General features: G+C 37.4%; 2 protein-coding genes across 14 annotated transcripts; one reads left to right on the top strand and one right to left on the bottom strand.

Moving 5' to 3' along the window:
- The first annotated feature begins 346 nt into the window (after window positions 1-346).
- LOC132308992 (protein MAIN-LIKE 2-like) lies at window positions 347-5,062 on the top strand. 6 transcript variants are annotated; one of them, XR_009482517.1, is made up of 8 exons: window positions 347-481; window positions 865-953; window positions 1,984-2,121; window positions 2,232-2,876; window positions 3,058-3,225; window positions 3,312-3,701; window positions 3,818-4,585; window positions 4,656-5,062. XR_009482517.1 is itself a non-coding variant. In XM_059807329.1 (8 exons), the coding sequence occupies exons 3-7, from the start codon at window positions 2,002-2,004 to the stop codon at window positions 4,523-4,525; spliced, it is 2,031 nt and encodes a 676-aa protein (XP_059663312.1). In that variant the 5' UTR covers window positions 347-481; window positions 865-953; window positions 1,984-2,001; the 3' UTR covers window positions 4,526-4,572; window positions 4,656-5,062. The 6 variants fall into 6 exon arrangements, 1 of the variants encoding a protein (XP_059663312.1); XM_059807329.1 differs by having other exon boundaries at window positions 3,818-4,572; XR_009482518.1 differs by having other exon boundaries at window positions 349-431.
- Window positions 5,063-7,164: 2,102 nt separating this feature from the next.
- On the bottom strand, window positions 7,165-16,913 carry LOC132308989 (glutamyl-tRNA(Gln) amidotransferase subunit A, chloroplastic/mitochondrial). 8 transcript variants are annotated; one of them, XM_059807323.1, is made up of 12 exons: window positions 16,291-16,913; window positions 15,099-15,280; window positions 14,969-14,993; window positions 13,960-14,139; window positions 13,741-13,835; window positions 13,113-13,188; window positions 12,850-12,927; window positions 11,262-11,388; window positions 11,012-11,094; window positions 9,818-9,931; window positions 8,724-8,792; window positions 7,165-7,536 (listed from the first exon to the last, which is right to left on the bottom strand). In XM_059807323.1, exons 1-12 carry the CDS (start codon window positions 16,852-16,854, stop codon window positions 7,444-7,446), a joined length of 1,686 nt encoding a protein of 561 aa, XP_059663306.1. In that variant the 5' UTR covers window positions 16,855-16,913; the 3' UTR covers window positions 7,165-7,443. The 8 variants fall into 8 exon arrangements, with proteins under 8 accessions (XP_059663306.1, XP_059663300.1, XP_059663302.1 ...); XM_059807317.1 differs by having other exon boundaries at window positions 14,969-15,280; window positions 16,291-16,910; XM_059807319.1 differs by having other exon boundaries at window positions 11,295-11,388; window positions 14,969-15,280; window positions 16,291-16,907.
- Window positions 16,914-17,531: the final 618 nt, after the last annotated feature.

Raw genomic sequence — 17,531 nt, 5'->3', positions numbered from 1 at the left:
TTCGGAAATAATTTTTAATAACACTATGTTGAATAACTTATTTGTATTAATTTTAATCTTATATTAAGGATCACCCTTTTCTTAATATATATATATTATATTATATTAAGGGGCATTTTCGTCATTTAGGGTACTGTTGCAACATGGTTTTATGTCCAAAAAAAAAAAAAAAAGAAAAAAATTCAAGGGGGTTTACTGCCAAAAAGTTAAAGAATAGGGGGTTTTATGAAATTTACCAAATTATAAATTCTAGAGGCATGTGGAAATTAACTCTACAAGCAGGGTTATTTAGGGAATAGAATATAATAAATGGCTCAATCGTAAATTGAATGTAATTTAGATACGCCTCTTCATTCACCAAATCGAAATCGGAGCTGCTGTTAGGGCACGAACTTGAACGACGCCGTACCTTCTCTCGTTGCAAGCAACAGGTGTGCTATAGTCTCTCAATTCTCAATTCTCAATTCTCAATTCTCAAATGGTGAGGAAGCAAATATGTATCTATCCATGTGTGTGTATATATGTGTATGTTCATATATATATGTTGTCTTTATTGGGGCGGGTAGTGGATAAAGTAGATTTGGGTTTACATTGCTTGGGTTTGTGGATTTAATCTCCGTTTTCGTCTTACTCAGTCTGAGTTCTATATTTTAATGTTTTATATCTCAATATAATCTTTTGGTACTGCAGCGAGCATTAGGATCAGAGATTTTCATGGCGGACATAAAATTTTGAACTTTATTGGGTTCTTTTGTGCTAATTAAATAAATTCTTTGCAATTAATTAGAGGGCATTGGGTTAGAATACAAATCTAATTGATATCATATATTGATAACAATTTAAAAATATTATTGAATTCTTCAGGGTTTTTGTAATACTGTAACTGATTTCTAATGCCTGGGAAGGACCTGCCTTTAAGATCTTGAAGGCTATTCCTTGAACTATTTGATCGGGTATGTTCATATAAAAGGAATTGTTTCAATTGTATTTTTCTTTTTACCTTCTTTTTTTGTGCTAATTTCTTCTAATTTTCTAGTTGAAGTCACTGTATATAAATAATTCATAGCCCGACTTAAGACAAGCTTAAGCTAAATCCCCTTTCACGCACACACATTTTTTTGCCAAAACTTGAATGCAATCCAAGCTAATAATTGGATAGGCTTGACTGTAGTATGGTTAACTTCCTTTGTGTCTAAGGCAACATCTTGTCCACACTTTCTTTGCAATTGTAATTGAGCCTACAGCTCCAAAATCCTTAAAAAACAATTATTTTTCTTTCCTTTTGTCCTCAAATCTATGAACAGTACCAATATAACCAACGTAGTTTTGTAGAACTTGCTTTTGATTGTTTGTTGTCTTAGAGTGCTTGGTTTTTCTTGACCTTCTCTCTCTTTTTTCTTTTTTAATGGCATGTAGAGTTTTTCTTCTTTCTTTTTCCCCTGGTTGGTAAAACACACAACCAATGCACTCATATACACTCACTGTTGCCCCAGTAGGGGCTTGAACGCTCTGATGGGCGAGGAGGAGGCACCGCTGGGTCTAGAAGCTTGGTATTCATTCATCTTAATAATCTCCCCTAAAACATTTCATTTTTTATTTTTATTTATCTATAAATATTTTATATAGTTGAATGTGGAAAAACACATTACGCAGCCTTTACAATCATATGATTTCTAATAAATCCAGATAAACTCTAACCAGCTGTCTAAGTTCACTGTTCCCAGTTCAGCATGCATATGTGTACAGTACTTATCAAGAAGATAAATTAAATAATCAAATTCAAGTAAACCGTAAAGAATGAGAAACTTATGAGTTATGACATGAAGTTGACAACCACGATTGCTGTTTCCATATTGCTCATTTCTCAAAAGAGAGAAAACTCAAGTGGATCTTGATTTAGATTTGTGATCCAATTTTAAAAATTTTACTTTCTTTTTTTTAATTGTTTTTTTTTTATTATATATATATATATTTTCTGGACAGTTTTAATAAGCAGCAACCATGGATCTTTGCTTAGCAAAAAACACCATGGATCTTTATGCTACTAATCCTGGTCCGGTTGATGATTCTGTATTGTATGATCAAGATAAGCATGTTTCGACCGCAGTTTGGGAGGGACAGGTGCAGTTAACTATAAGACAAATTATTATTATTAATTTTTTTTCTGTATTAGGTCAGTAAAGTATTTTATGCAATGGTAATTCACAGTAATTTGATTCACATATTGACAGGAGCGTGGGGCGCTTAGATGTCATGAACACACTTCGAAGCTTGATCAGTGGACACTCACAACGAAACAGATTGAGTTGGTAAAGAAGGCTGGATTTGGCTACTTAAGATTGATACCTCCAATTAGTTTGGACAACCCACTCATCTCTGCGCTAGTTGAGAGGTGGAGGAGGGAAACTAATACTTTTCATTTGACTGTTGGAGAAATGACAGTAACTCTTGAGGATGTTGCATATTTGCTTGGACTAGCGATTGATGGAGAACCTGTTATAGGTGTAACATATACCGCCTGTGATGCAGTATGTGTGAAATATTTAGGGAAAGCGCCAGACTCTGGGTATACGAGTGGTGGAATGGTGAAACTTAGTTGGTTGAAAGAGACCTTCTCTCATTGTCCTGAGGATGCGCCAATCGAAGATACTGAGCGCCACACACGTGCATACCTTCTTTATCTTGTTGGTAGCACAATATTTTCTACTACCACTGGTAATAAAGTCCCTGTCATGTACCTTCCATTGTTTGAAGATTTTGACCAAGCTGGGAAGTATGCCTGGGGTGCAGCAGCATTGTCGTTCTTGTATAGAGCACTTGGCAATGCCTCTCTTAAGTCTCAGAGCACCATTAGCGGCTGTTTGACACTTCTACAGGTTTCTTAAATCTGCCTTGCATTTTGCCTAGCAACTGCTTTGGCTGTGGGGATTTTGGGGGAATTACATGGGGTGCTTATACTCTATTGATATATTATGAATTGATTTTTTTTTTAAATTTATATATGTATTATTATTCAGTTGAAATCCTATCTATTATTAGTAAATTTCTTTTTTGCAGTGTTGGAGTTACTATCACCTGAATGTTGGTCGACCAAAGCTTAATCAAGATCCAATCCATAATTGTTTTCCTTTCGTACTCAGGTGGAAAGGAAAACAAAGTGGTCCAACAACAAATCGAGATGTAGCCTTCTACCGTAAAGTGTTGGACTCCCTAAAACCATCCGATGTAAGTTTTCAGTATGCGTAGCCCAATTATGCCCTAACATTTTTTTTGGACAATGATAATAGAATTAGTCTCGTTTTAATATACAGGTTGAGTGGCGTCCTTACACAAATATTAATTATAAGCTTATACCAGATGACATAAAAAACAATCTGATTCTTGGGAGATCAAAGACTATGTTAATATGTTTTGACAAGGCAGAAAGACACCTCCCAGATCGTTGCTTAAGGCAATTTGGCCTGCAACAACCGATCCCAGAAGATGTGCAGCGGTGGGAGAGGAAGAGCCGAGGAGTCGATGGTGGGGTAGACCTGTGTGGGAAAATGGGATCAGAGCTTAGTGAATGGTCAGATTGTCGTTTCCATATCGTAGAGGATGATGATGGTGTGGATGAAAGTGAATATATGCAGTGGTATCTGAAAATCACACGTAAGTTGGTTGGAAGGCCTATACCAATCTCATCTGAGTTTCAAAGAATGGTAAGCATTTAATCAATTTATTGATGTAAACTAACCATTTACAATATGTCTTCCACTGTTAATCACTTTTCTGATGTTAATTTTATACGGGCACTGTTGATTATTTGTTATTACAGAATGCTGCATTGAGGGACATTGCACATGTAGCAGATACACTTTCAACCCTAGGGATGGATGATCAACAAATACATTCAGTGTCAAGAATCAGATATATTGCACATGAATGTTTGAGGGACCAGGTTGGAAGTTCAATAATTCTGGTAGACACCTCACAAAATGAACTTGGGAAAAGGGTAAGGGGTAAAGAGAGGGTAAGAAGAAAGGGTATGGGGAAACGTAAGCGAAAGGATGACTCAGAGCAATTCCATGCAGCTGGTGAGGATGCTCAGTTACAGTTATGTGGTGCAGCTGTTGAGGTTGCACCCATTGAGGTTGATCACTCACAGCTATGTCATGTAGATGGTGACACTGATCATCCACAGCTGTGCTTTCAAGCTAGCGAGGGTGATAATGCACAACTGTGTCAAGTGGAAAACGAGGTTGATGACTCGCAGTTCCGTAATGCAGCTAATGAGGTTGATGACTCGCAGTTCCGTACTGCAGCTAATGGGGTTGATGACTCGCAGTTCCGTAATGAAGCTAATGAGGTTGATGACTTGCACTTCTGTCATGCAGCCGAAGATGATAATAACAAACATCTGTCTCATGAAGCCACCGAGAGTGCTCCACAACCATCTCCTTCGTCTGTCAATGTTATTCCCCCGTCATCTCTTGAAACTAGCAAGGATGTTGCACAGCAGATTGATTATGGTGTTCTAATTTAGAGAATGAAGACATAGCGCATTCAATTTTGCGGAGTTCATTCTTTCAGGTTTATCATAGAGGTGTGTGTTTATATATCTCTCCATTTTATTACTTTTCTGATCATTAATTCTTCCGTTTTTATTAATGCAGCCGAGCATGCTGTGTATTGATTGGTAAAAGCTCAAGCTACTAAGAGAATGCGCATTCGGGTTTGAGAGCAATTAGTTAAACTATGTACTTAGTGTGCCCCTCCTAGCAGCCCAAAAAAGAGTGACCGAATTTGGGTAAATGGTCTTTTATGTTAATGCAAGTAGCCAGGACTTGCATTGTGAATGCTTGATAAATTTGGCTGAGTGCGCTTTGGGAATCAATGCTCTCCTCAGATTCTTCCCATGAGACCTTGACTGTAATTTATTAGCAACTTGACGTTGAGAGTCAGTTTTGTTCAGTTTTCCGTACAACTTGCCATGTCCAATGTTTAGAAATTTGATATGGCTTTGTAATTTCTGTTATCTTCTTTTTTCTTCATGTAAAAAAAGCCAAGCATTTGAAAATCAGATAGACATGCGTGCATCTAGTAAATCTCCATACTACAGCTATCTCAAATAGGAACGTTTGTCTTGCTCATATGGAGTCTAGACGTCGGAGATGACACAGAATCAAATAACCCCATAACTAACAAAACTTTTAATTTTAAATTAAAATGCTGATAACTATAATTTTAAAATTACAAATTTAACCTTCGTTAAATTAAGTACATTAATCTTCAATTGGAGTGAACCCAACAAAAATTAATTTTATAATTATAATTTTTATGATTTTCCCCCTTTTATAGAATTACAAAATTCCTTTACATGGGCAAAGGCGGATATGATGGTTATAGACGCGTAAAGCCTTTCAGAACTGTATCTAAATTTGTGGTTTTTATTTGTATTCAGAAAATTTAGTGCGCATCTACAACGGAAATTCTCTCCTCAAAATTAAATGAAATAGAGACTTTAGATGTAGAGAGAAAAGGTGAGAAAAGATTTTAATAAAAAAAAAAAGGTAAAGTACAAAGAGACCCCCTGAGGTTTGAGGAAATGACAGATAGATGAAAGTTGGCTTGTTTTTGGACAAACACACCCCCTTGTGAAATTTGCCCTCCAAACAGAGCCTTAAATCAAGTGAAAAGTCCATTTTACCCTTCACTATTTTATTAATTTTAATTATAAAATATTTAAAACTTAAATGGCCAAAATACCCTTTTCATATATACTTATATATATATATACACACATACACACACACACACACACACACACCAACAACCAGTCACCACTGCCCCCAATTTCCACCAACCCCCAACCTCCATAATCACCACCCACTAAAGAAGACGCCAAAAAGGAGCTCTGCCACTGCCACTGCCACCTCCTCGACCTCGCCAGAGCTCAGCCTCGGTTCAGGCGGCGAACTCGGCCTTGGACAAGCCGGGTTTGACCGGGATTGACAGAGACGTTCCCCACGCCGGCGTCTTTCATTCTTGACAGCGGTAGAGAGTTGATGTTTGAGCCTGCAGGGAAGATTTGAGGATGAGATCGGTGCCGCCGCCACCACCACCCTCTTCCCCTCTCTCATACACACACACACACACATACACACATATATATCACCCCCTCATCTGTGCACATCACCATCCCCAATTCTCACCTTCGCACGGAAAAGGGTTCTAATTGGACTCAAAACGGACGGCAGAAGCGATGCCCACTTCAGCCTCCTCGGCCTTGCAGGTGACGGTCGCCGGACTGTGCTTATCTGAACCTTGTCGTCATCGGAGCTTGGTCCTCGCTGGATTGTTTTTGCTCGTCGATCTCTTGTTGCTCGGTTTCTAAACTTCGCCACACTATTCAGTCCGTGGCCGCATCGTCATCGGAGCTTGGTCCTCGCCAGCAATTTCAGGGTTCCGCCGATGCTTCTGGGTTTCGCCGCCACTGTCACAGTCATCGCCGCCGCCGCCACTGTCACAGTCATTGCCGATGCTTCTTCCTCTCTCTCCTCTTCACCTCATCTCTTCAACTATGGCCGCCCCTCTCTTCCCCCTCTCTCTACACCCACCACCGCGGCCACAACCACCATCCATCTGATCTCCCTTCTCTATCCTCTGGTGAACTGTATAATATACGCAGGTGGGTTCGGGTTCGGGTTTGGGTTTAATCAAAGGGTATTTAAGTCAATTAAAATGTTAATTTTATTTGAAAGGGTAATAAGGTCAATTCACCATCTTCAGGGTCTCTTTGTCCATTTTTCAAACTTCAAGGGGTGTCATTGTCCAAAAACATGCTAACTTTCCTCTGCTTGTCCTTTCCCCAAACCTCGGGGGATGTCAATGTACTTTACCCAAAAAAAAAAGAAAAAAAGAAGTGAAAATAGATTAAATGATGGAATGAAAGACATTCACCGAATGGGTTGACCGAGTTCTTCCATTGAAGAGGGAGATGCTTTTTTTTCCCCCCCAAATCTAACTTCCAACTAAAATGTACAAGTTGCCTCGCCAGATTTTTATTGTTAAGCCTAGGTTTAGCAAAATGCAACATCCTAATAGTTGCTGTTATCAAGTTCACCACTCTCCTACTTGTCAAAAAGAAGGAAAAGAAAATGGCAACTCTCCTACATAAGTGACTAAAGTAAAAGCCAAGTCGAGAGCTCAGCTGTTTAAACAAATGAGTACCCCTTATTTTGAGATCAAATAAACGGATGAAACTGGGCTTGTAATTGGAATTCAATCTGAGCTGTTGGATATACAAAGAAGAGGTTTATTACGGTTGTGACATGTAAGTTAACAATATGGCTCACCCCCAAAAATTTCCAATCCAGCAACTAGTGTGCACTACTGTTGGCATTTCGCAGTGCCTTCAACACTGGGCACAAGTTCCCTCAACATGCAAAGTTTGGCTGGCGGCTAGCATGCACAGCTATCTGCTACCAGTGGAGGAACAAAAGTACACCCTTGAAGAGTCTGCTCAAAGATATGACCAATTTTAAGCAATTTTTCCTGCAATATTGATCTAAAGAAGTTAATGACGAGAACAACTTAGGATTAGCAATAGTCTAATTCAGCGAACACAGAAATCTGAAAATATGATCACAAGGGTGCAAAGCGGTTGTAAACCAATATATGATTTGAGTCCATCAAATGGGCGCATGCAACTTTGAACTGATCTGTGAGAATCATCTTTCCAAGACTATATTAATATGGCAACACATTTAAGTGGTATGGACTGTCATGAGTGGCAAGCCTGGTTACATCTTAGCACTTTCTTTTGATTATGCTACTCTCCATTTCGTAGGAAAGAAGGAAAAAATGGATGGAAGGGAGAGAGGGATGGATGAGGCATCCTAGGGAAGGGAAGGTGTCCTTCCTTCTTTTTTGTTTGGTTGAATGGAAGTAAAGAGAAGGGATGAGAAGGGAAGGAGGTAATACTTTACTTTCTTTGTTAGAAAAGAAAGGAAGATGAAGTTTAAATTTCTTTTTGCCATTATATGGTTTCTATGTTACTTATTTGAAGAGTAGTAATAACTAATAAGGTTAAATTATATCTGATAATTATGAAGGGTAGTAATGTCAATCTATGATTTCATAATACCTTTGTTTCTCTTTTCTTCACTTTTGGATGGATGGAAATTGGTGGGGATAGGAAGGATGGTTCATCCATCCTCTCCTCTTTCCTCCATATCTCCACCCTACCAAACGATGAAAGCTTGATCTTTCCTTCCTATCTACCCTTTCACCTCTCTTCCTTTCTACCAAACATAGCATAAAGGATTAATTAACCAAGACATCTTATGAGGTGTCTGGGTCCCAATTGCAGGATATCCGAATAGGGTGCCGAATGATAACACAATTCAACACTTCATTCTAAATAGGTTAAGTGTTTATCTAATTAAGTGTGTATCGCTTAAAAAAATAAATGCTACTTAAAATGAAGTAAAATTTTAAGTGACAATGATATTACTTATAACTGAACACTTAAAATTCAAAAAGAATATAAAAAAATTCTCAATTTGCAATTAACACTTAAAACTTCAACACTTAATATTCAGCTCTTAAATTTTCAGTACTATCAATCAGCACGTAAGCCTCTTAACCACCTCTTATTTTATAATAAAATGAAAATGAGAAAAGTAACAGAAAACTTTTAAACTATGTTAACATGGACTCTTCAAAAGTAGTTGAAGTACCTGTTTCTGACACACTATACTCGGACGTGGGTATGTACTATGTGTCCGACACTTTTGGTTGGACAACACCTAAAAAGCATATCCAATAATTCAATTTTATTATATTATTGCTCCAAAACGAGTGAAATGCCTATATGAAACACTATGTAACACAAAGAGATCATTCTACTCTATAAAATTAAATAAATATTTTAGATAATATGAATATTTACCAGTGTCCCTGTGTGACATTGTGTTCTTCTATTTGGAAATTTGATATGCTCGGATACATACCCGCACCGACACACATACCATGACGTTCGGATACATACCCGCGCTGACACGAGTACCCAAATCCAGGTAACATAGCTTTTAAGAAAAAGCAATAATAGAAAGAGCAATGATCCAAAGATCATATAAATAATGAAGAAAATTGCTAAAAAACACACATGCTTGTAAAGCAGCTCAGTTCGACTTGATTTTGACCCTGACCTTGATTCACCCCTCTACACAATTGACTTCAGCCCCATAATAGCTGCATCATTGTTATGCAGACACAAGAATTCATGTCAATTAGTCAACTCAACCAAACAGCCTTTATGTTTCAAAATTACTCGGTATAATTACATACTAAGGAAATCCTGTATTCATGTAGTAGGTTGTAAAAAAAAATACACCCAAAAGTTTAAGGTCTAGGCGGAATGGACTGGATTTAGACTTGACCTTTCAAATTATTAACACAAAGAAAAAATAGATGCAGAGGGTATTCCAATGTCCACATTGCGGTAGATCAATTATGGAGAATGGAGCATAATGGCACTTGATCTCTACGAAAATTATATTATCCTTTAATTTTTTTTTTAACATCACTCTCCATCATCCTCTTCTGATAATCTTCCCCCCACCCCAGCTCTCTTTCTCAACTGCGTTACTGTCCTAGAAATTAATCATTGACCAATTTATCATTAACTTGACAATTGACATGAAAATTTGAGGTGGTCCTGGACTGCCACAGATAGAGGATCGGAGCATAATAAGATTGCCAGATAAATATGAAACTTTTGATGCCAAATAATCTTCACATATAGTTAGGACAAAGTAGTTCCTGTACCCACCTCGTCGAATGCTGCACCAATCATTTGAAAACCAACAGGAAGGCCAGTTGACCCCCCTTCAACAAATCCACAAGGTAAAACCAATGCAGGCAGACCAGCCAAATTGACATTGACCTGCACCAAAAATACCCTAAAATGAGGAAAGCTAGAGAATAAAAGCAATTACATAGGTTCTAAACACCGAATAGTTGAACTTCAACACAAAACAGCTCTCAAACAAAATAAGAGAAGTGCAACTAATGAATCTGAATTAACATTGCCATGAAATACCCCTAAGACGAGACTTGGAACGCATTAAAACTTCTTACTGCACATGTGAAAACGGTAAGAACGATAATTTACAGTCAGGAAAGATCGGAAGATTGAAAAACCATACTGTGAAACATGCACGTCATTTTATGATGAGGGAACACAGCGGAAGACTGCTTAACCAAGTGCATGAAATAAGGTCACAAAAGATTTTTATCCGCCGTAATCAATGCAGAGATGCATGCACTATAGCAAATTGATTTTAGCTATATTCCTTGTGACAAACCGTGGCAAGATATAAGTAATGAATTAAAAGTTACCAAGATGCTTTTTTCCAGCAATAATCATAGAGTTTACAAAGTCTGCAAGGCTCTCACACTCTCCACTTTGGATTGTCTAGAGATCTCCAAAAACTAGTCCAGTGAAATATTGACAAATACAGAACAGAGATATGATTCATATGAAAGATGCACAGCATAGAAAGCTTCCCCTCTCTCTCTCTCCCAAGGGACAATGGTATCATTTCCTTTATCTCAAAATAGGTAGTGGATTGCTAGGACTTTCTAAAACAGGGAATAGCAGCTACCTAATTTAATCATCTTAGCATTAGTAAATAGATATTGCTCTTCCACCATACATAGTAAAAAGCCATATCTTAAGCAAGAGAATGAAAAAAGTAAGATTTTTTGTTAATCTTATTTGAATATACATGCATACATTTACATAACATATATATATATTTTTGGAGATAAGTATACATTTACATAACATATAAACTTCTTTTGATTTTTTTTCTTTTTCTCTGGGTCTTTTATTTATATATTTTGGAGAGGGGGTGGGTGGGTTAAATGGTAGGGTTCCAATTCTCTCATTATAAACCAACTATGGTTTTTTTTTACTCACATATACATATAAAAAGGAGAAAAAGAAAAAAACAATGACAACCTGTAGAACGTGAAGCAGCCTAGATACACTTACAGTCATGATGTCACCTGCATACATTGCTAATGGATCACTTTTCTTTTCACCTGTAAACATTACAAGTTACTGGGTGATAAATATTCTGCAAAAAGAGGAGGGGGCGGGGGGAAGAAATAAAACTAGTAAAAGAATGAACGTTCTACTGCAAAAGAAAAATCACCAAGATGGGTTCAAGTTTCCAATAGGACAAATGGTGTGTGCGTGTGTGATTTACCTCCCGAAGAAAAAAGGACTATTAAGGTAATACCAATCTTATAAGCAGGAGAAGGAGCAGCAGGTGAAATTAGGATGTCATTTTCTTCCAATGCCGCTTTGAAGCTTTTCTGAACCAAGGCCCTGACCTAAAAACACTATTATGATCATAAACATCTTCTTATGAACCAAATAAACTTCAGAATATAGAACATAACAATTATATTGAAACACAAACAAATAACCACTTAATGAATTTTTCAGGTTCCATTATTGTGTATTTTAGGTATCATAACAGAATTAAGATAAATTAAGGCCTAAATTGCAATCAGGAAAGAAAATTGGAGGTAAGGAGGTTGAGGAAGTTCAATCAGGCTCTTCTAGGTAAATGGGTATTGAGATGAATTCGGAGGAGAATCGAGGATAGAAGAAACGGGATCTATGGGGAGGATGGGAGCGGTGAGATTATCTTTTGCGGTTATTATTTGTGGGTGGGAGGAGAATGTCATTTTGTGGAGAATGAAATGGTATGGAATCATCCAGAGGAGCTCTTCAGGATTGGGAAGTTGACAATCCTGCTTCAACTTCCCAATCCTGAAGTCAGGAGGTTGACAATAGGTAAAAAGGATCTTTAAAAGGGAACATTAAAGTGAAACGTTTTGTAAGATTATTTGTGCTGGTAATTTATAGAGTCTCACGGATCTATCGGGCGAACAAAGGCTCTCCTGAAGGTCACCATCCTTGCGTGGCCAGGAGCTTTAGAAGCGATTTTGACAATAGAAAATTTAAGGGGGGGGGGGGGGGGGCCAATTCAATTGTCAGTGATGCTCTATGTGCAAGAAAGGGGTCTAGAATGTCAATGACCTAAGTTGCTTTCTAAAGATACGTGTGATGACTGCTCCTCTCCCTGCTCGGAGTGGCTAGGTCACCCTGGAGATTAACTGGGACTTCCTAGTTAGTCGGAAAGGACATCATTTTGGTCAAACTGAGAAAACTTTGGAATGATGTCCCACTTTATTTAATGTGAAGAGTGTCAAGGAAAGAAACACTTTTTCCAAGGATATTGAGTCCACAACTCGGCTAGATAAAGTCATCTTTGTTGTGTTGGCTTTTCCAATGGCTTAATAACGGCAGCTGTCTGTTGGTAGTTCTGTAGATTTCCAGGTAGTATGTATTTTTTTTTTTTTTTTGTTTCAGTGGTTGCGTCTTCTCTTGCATACTTCCTGTACACATGGGTTATGCCCCCCTTACCACTTAATGAGTATTAATGCCAAAAAGTAAGACCTAAAAATAATCATAATGTAAGTCTGTGAATATTAATAGTAATTTTGGCTGGTTTGAAGTGCCTTAGTTCTACAATAGTTATTTAATTTGTTGATTAAGAAAAATGTTGGTTCTGTTGGATTATCATGGTGTTGGAATAATTAAAAACAAAAAATATGGCGACTCCTCAACAACAAATGTGTCCTTTTTAGAGAAAAGCGATAAAATCGAACCCCTAATCCACCCTTCTTTTGAGATACCATGTAAGCACTTTACCACCATGCTACAGTGGTTTTGGCCGCTGTTGAGTTTACCTAAGAAAATAAATAGAATGATAAATACAGTACCTGCTGGGCACGCTTGTAATATGCATCATAATAGCCAGCCGAGAGGGCATATGTACCCATTAAAATTCTCATTTTGACCTGTAATACATGCAAAGTTACCTTAAAATCACTAACTGGCTCAGATCTTCTTTCAATTTTCCATTGACCAGATTCGTAAGTTATAGGACACTTCTAAAGACAATATTTTCCACAAACACATATCTTAGACACAAAAGAAACACTGCTAAACCTTTACTGCTGAGCCAGTTTGGATGTTTCCATACCTCAGAACCAAACCCATTAGTTCGGGAATTCCCATAAAGGGAATTCATCTCATCAGCAACAACTTGGTTCCCGTACCTAAATAATAAAAGGCAAAATAGAGATAAGAAATTCAACAAGCTTATTTTTATTACTAAAAAAAGACATGCATAAAGTGAGTGTGGTAGAAATCCAAATGTTGAGATGGATGTGTGATGAGACTAGAAAGGATAGAATTAGAAATGATCACATTTGGGAGATGGGTGGAGTAGAACAAATTGGAGATAAAATGAGAGAAAATTGGTTAAGATGGTTTGGACATGTGCAAAGGAGAGCTTTAAGTGCGCAAGTTAGGAAAAGTGACATAGTCCACATTGAGGGTAATACTAGGAAAACGAGGAAGACCAAAGTCAACATGGGTAGAGTTAGTACGGAAGGATATGATAGCAATTGCATTGACTGGGGCTATGGCCTTAAATAGAGCAGAATGGAAACATAGAATTCATTTAGTTGAGAAAAATGTTTGATTGTTGTTGTTTATTTACAAATACCCAGAGGATTTTCATTCAAATTACTTTTGCCATTAAATTTGCACAATGGATGCATTAAAGAAAACAACAAACGGATGAGAAACATCTTTATGAAAATCACCTGATACAATCATAACGTGATAAATTTGAAGATGATTCAGATGAAGCAAGGATATAGTAGGCCGGTAACCCAAGTGAGAAGGAGGGCAAGGAGACCTGCAAGTTATATTTAAAAAAATAAAATGAAACAGAAAACATGAAGAAATGCTTCTACTTGAACTAATGGCTGATATTAGGAGAGGCAAATATAGAAAGGAAAATTCATAAACAAAATAAATACCTCTGTCACACTGCATCCTAGTTCTTCCAAATGAGAAGCCGCACTACGGATTGAAGATATTACTTCTGAATCAACTCCATCATTAAGAGTTTCTCTGATCAAACCAACTCTCAGTCCTTTCAAAGGTTTAGACTCCGAAAAATCTTCTGCAATGAACTGAGATGTGAAATCGGGAACTTCCTGAAAGGGAAAATTCTCAGCATATATTTACCGGAAAAAAAAAATCTCAGCATATTAAAACATAACAGTTAGCTAGAACGCACTAAAATTTTCTAATATCTCACTTGTAATTTTAAATTTCAAATTGCCAGATCAATTAGTTCTTGTTTAACTCAGTACAGGTATAGTCATGCGTGGTAATGCTCTAAAAGGACAAAATGAGAATAGTGTATTGCCCACACTATACATGCTGAATCTTCAACTCACATTAGCCACCCTATTTCCAAAAAATCCCAATATAAATAATACAGACATGCATAGAAGCCTTTTTTTTTCCCCAATACTGTGTGTAAGTGTATTGATAGATAGTTGTAACAAGGGTCTTTGTCATTTGTCTCACATCGGATCCGGATTGGAAAGTGGTTGGGTATAAATGGGTGGGTATGCAGCACTACCTAACAACTTGAGCTATTGGGGTAAATGAGCAAGCGCCCACCCGGCCCAGGAGGCGTACAGGTCAGCCAGCCCAGGTAGGCAGGGTGGTCCGAGCCACAACGAGGGCGTTGTGAGTTTGGGTGGGGGAGAATGTAACAAGGGTCATTTGTCCCACATTGGATTCGGATGGAAAAGTGATTGGGTATAAATGGGTGGGTATGCTACACTACCCAACAGCTTAAGCTATTGGGTAAATGGGCAAGCGCCCACCCATTTCCCCACTGCATGTAAAACTTCTTTTTACATCAATTGACATTCGTGAAGAAAAGATATTGACATTCGTGAAGAAAATATAGATTTATTGACCTTTGTGAAGGAAATATATGTAAAGATAAGCAAGAGTTGAGAACCTTACTCGCTTACTACTAGTGGCATCAAGTCTATCATGACCAGAAATTGCATTAAGGAGAATTCCAGTGTCAGCAACTGATGAACCAAAGCATCCAATGACATCCAATGATGAGGCATATGCCACGAGTCCATACCTTGAGACACGCCCATAGGTTGGCTTCAGTCCAACAACTCCACAAAAAGATGCTGGCTGTCTTACGCTCCCACCAGTATCACTTCCCAAAGATACAACACACTGCCTTGCAGAAACAGCAGCAGCTGAGCCCCCTGATGACCCTCCTGGCACCCGTGACAAATCCCATGGATTTGCAGTTACCTAAGGAAGGGTAAGATGGATCACCTGAGTAAACCATCTCTAGTTACTAGATGGGAATTTCAGAACTTAAAATTTATATCCTGTGTCTTAGGACATCTAATTTTAAACTATCATGAATACTCAAACAATTCAATTAAGTTGGAAAAAATATCAAATCAGCATTGCATGATTTTACATGCTTACCGTATACAGGAAAATAGTTATTACTGCAAAATGGCATAAAATTCTAGAAGTACCATGATGAAATGATATGAAAAAGAAACTTACATAAAGTAGAACACATAACAGTCCTTAGGTTCTCATGCTATGCCAAACTGAAGAGAAATGAATAATACACAATTTCAACTCAAGAAAGCATAAATTACAGCTAATTATGCTCCACATTTCAGCTTATATATCCAACACACAACCTCACACACATATATAAAATGGCTAAATGATTATAAATATTCTACTTAAATATTGTTCCTTCAAAACATCCTAGAGAGTTTTGCACCTTCTATAGAATATAATTTGATATATTTCATTAAAAGAAATGCTAAAAAATCCCTTCCAAATAAATAAAATTGTGACAATCATAAAACTTTTTTATTTTTTAATAATTTTTAAAGCCAAAAATCATAGAACGTAGCCAAGTTATATTTCATTCAATCAAATGATGGTGCCCATCTAATGGTTGGTCATGACCCTTCATGCTTAAATGGTGTGATTACATTGACGACCTAACTCAGAACTATATATCCTGAAGCGTACATAAGTGCTCTAACACTAACTTCAGTAAGAACCTAGAAATTGAGTTCAACCTAGAATGAGAAAATGCAGGACCTGTTCAGTAGAATTTCTAATTTCTCATCAGCTTCTCGGAACCTAGAAAGTCTGGAGCTTTGCTTGCTTCAAAATACATATTTGATTATAAATATCCCATTTCAGAATTTAAGATCATAAAACTACAAGAAAGCAATTTAAAGTTAAGGACAAAGTTAAAAGAGCTAATAAACCCAAAACCTAACCTGGTATGCTGAACCTTCGGTAGTACTGCCCATACCAAACTCATCCAAATTTGTCTTCCCAACAATAATTGCCCCACACTCCCTCAACTTCTTCACCGCCGTGGCATCGAAAGGCGGCCGGTAATTCTCCAAAATCTTCGATCCCGCTGTCGAGGGCATATCGGCCGTACAAATGTTATCTTTCACAGCCACCAACACTCCGGCCAAGGGCCCCACTTCCTCATTCCTCTCGATCTTCCTATCAATCTCTTCTGCCTCTCTCAAAACAGTATCCGATACGTATAAGAAGCTCTTAATATGTGGCTCGGCGTGCCGGAGACGGTTTAGGTAGTCTTGGGCGAGTTGGACGGCGGTTTTTTGGCGGGAGAGGAGGGATTCGCGGATTGTGAGGATTTGGGAGGTGGGTGGTGAGGTTGAGGAGGGCGATGAAGATAGGGTTTGAGTTTGAGAGGTAGAGAGAGCTCTGGAGGTGTGGAAATGGAGGGGTTTTGGCGGGAGATGGAGGTTGGACAACCGGCATTGGAGGAGGAGGAGACGAGGGTTTTGCACTGAATATAGTAGCATTTTAGAGAGAGCGAGGGGTTTGCGGTTCTTCGACTGCTAAAAATTGTAATCAGAATGATACATATACCAGCAGGAGCAGGGAGGGACGGATGGATACGGTAAGTAAAGAAGTAGCACAGTCAAAAATATATATATATATTTATTTTTTATTTTGTTCAGACTTGTAGTTGCCAATGCCATCAGTTTTACATCTTCGAAGAGGGAAGCAAAAAAAAAAAAAAAAATTATGGGTTTATGGGAGGTAAAATGGGTTAGAAATAATTAATCCGTTTTTTAATGGTTACGAGTGAATTATATTTAATTAAAGGATCAAGATAAGTTGAGTAATTTTTAACCACTTTATTTTAGGGTCAAGATGGATTAAATATACTTAACCATATTCAACTCATATTTCACCTATCACATAATAAACACACAACACATCTATTCTATATTGCACTCAACTCATATCTCTTTAAAATTCTCTCACTCACACGATCTTCTCTTTAAATTGGTCTCTTATCAACTCTTTCTCTCCCTATAAATTTTTTCTAAAACAAATAAATAATTAAAAAAATTTAAAAATAAAAATATTAAAACCTTCAGAAAAAAATAATTTAAAAATAAAAAATAATTAAAATTTTTTTTAAAAAAAATAAATTAAAATTTAAAATTAAAAATTTTTATAAAAAATAAAT

This window comes from Cornus florida, unplaced genomic scaffold (genome assembly GCF_030987335.1).
Source record: "Cornus florida cultivar Cherokee Brave unplaced genomic scaffold, ASM3098733v1 CherokeeBrave_3.0.0_Hap2_Chr05, whole genome shotgun sequence".
Lineage (NCBI taxonomy): Eukaryota > Viridiplantae > Streptophyta > Magnoliopsida > Cornales > Cornaceae > Cornus > Cornus florida.
Note: the sequence above shows the minus strand (reverse complement) of the source record. Positions and strands in the feature narration are given on the sequence as shown.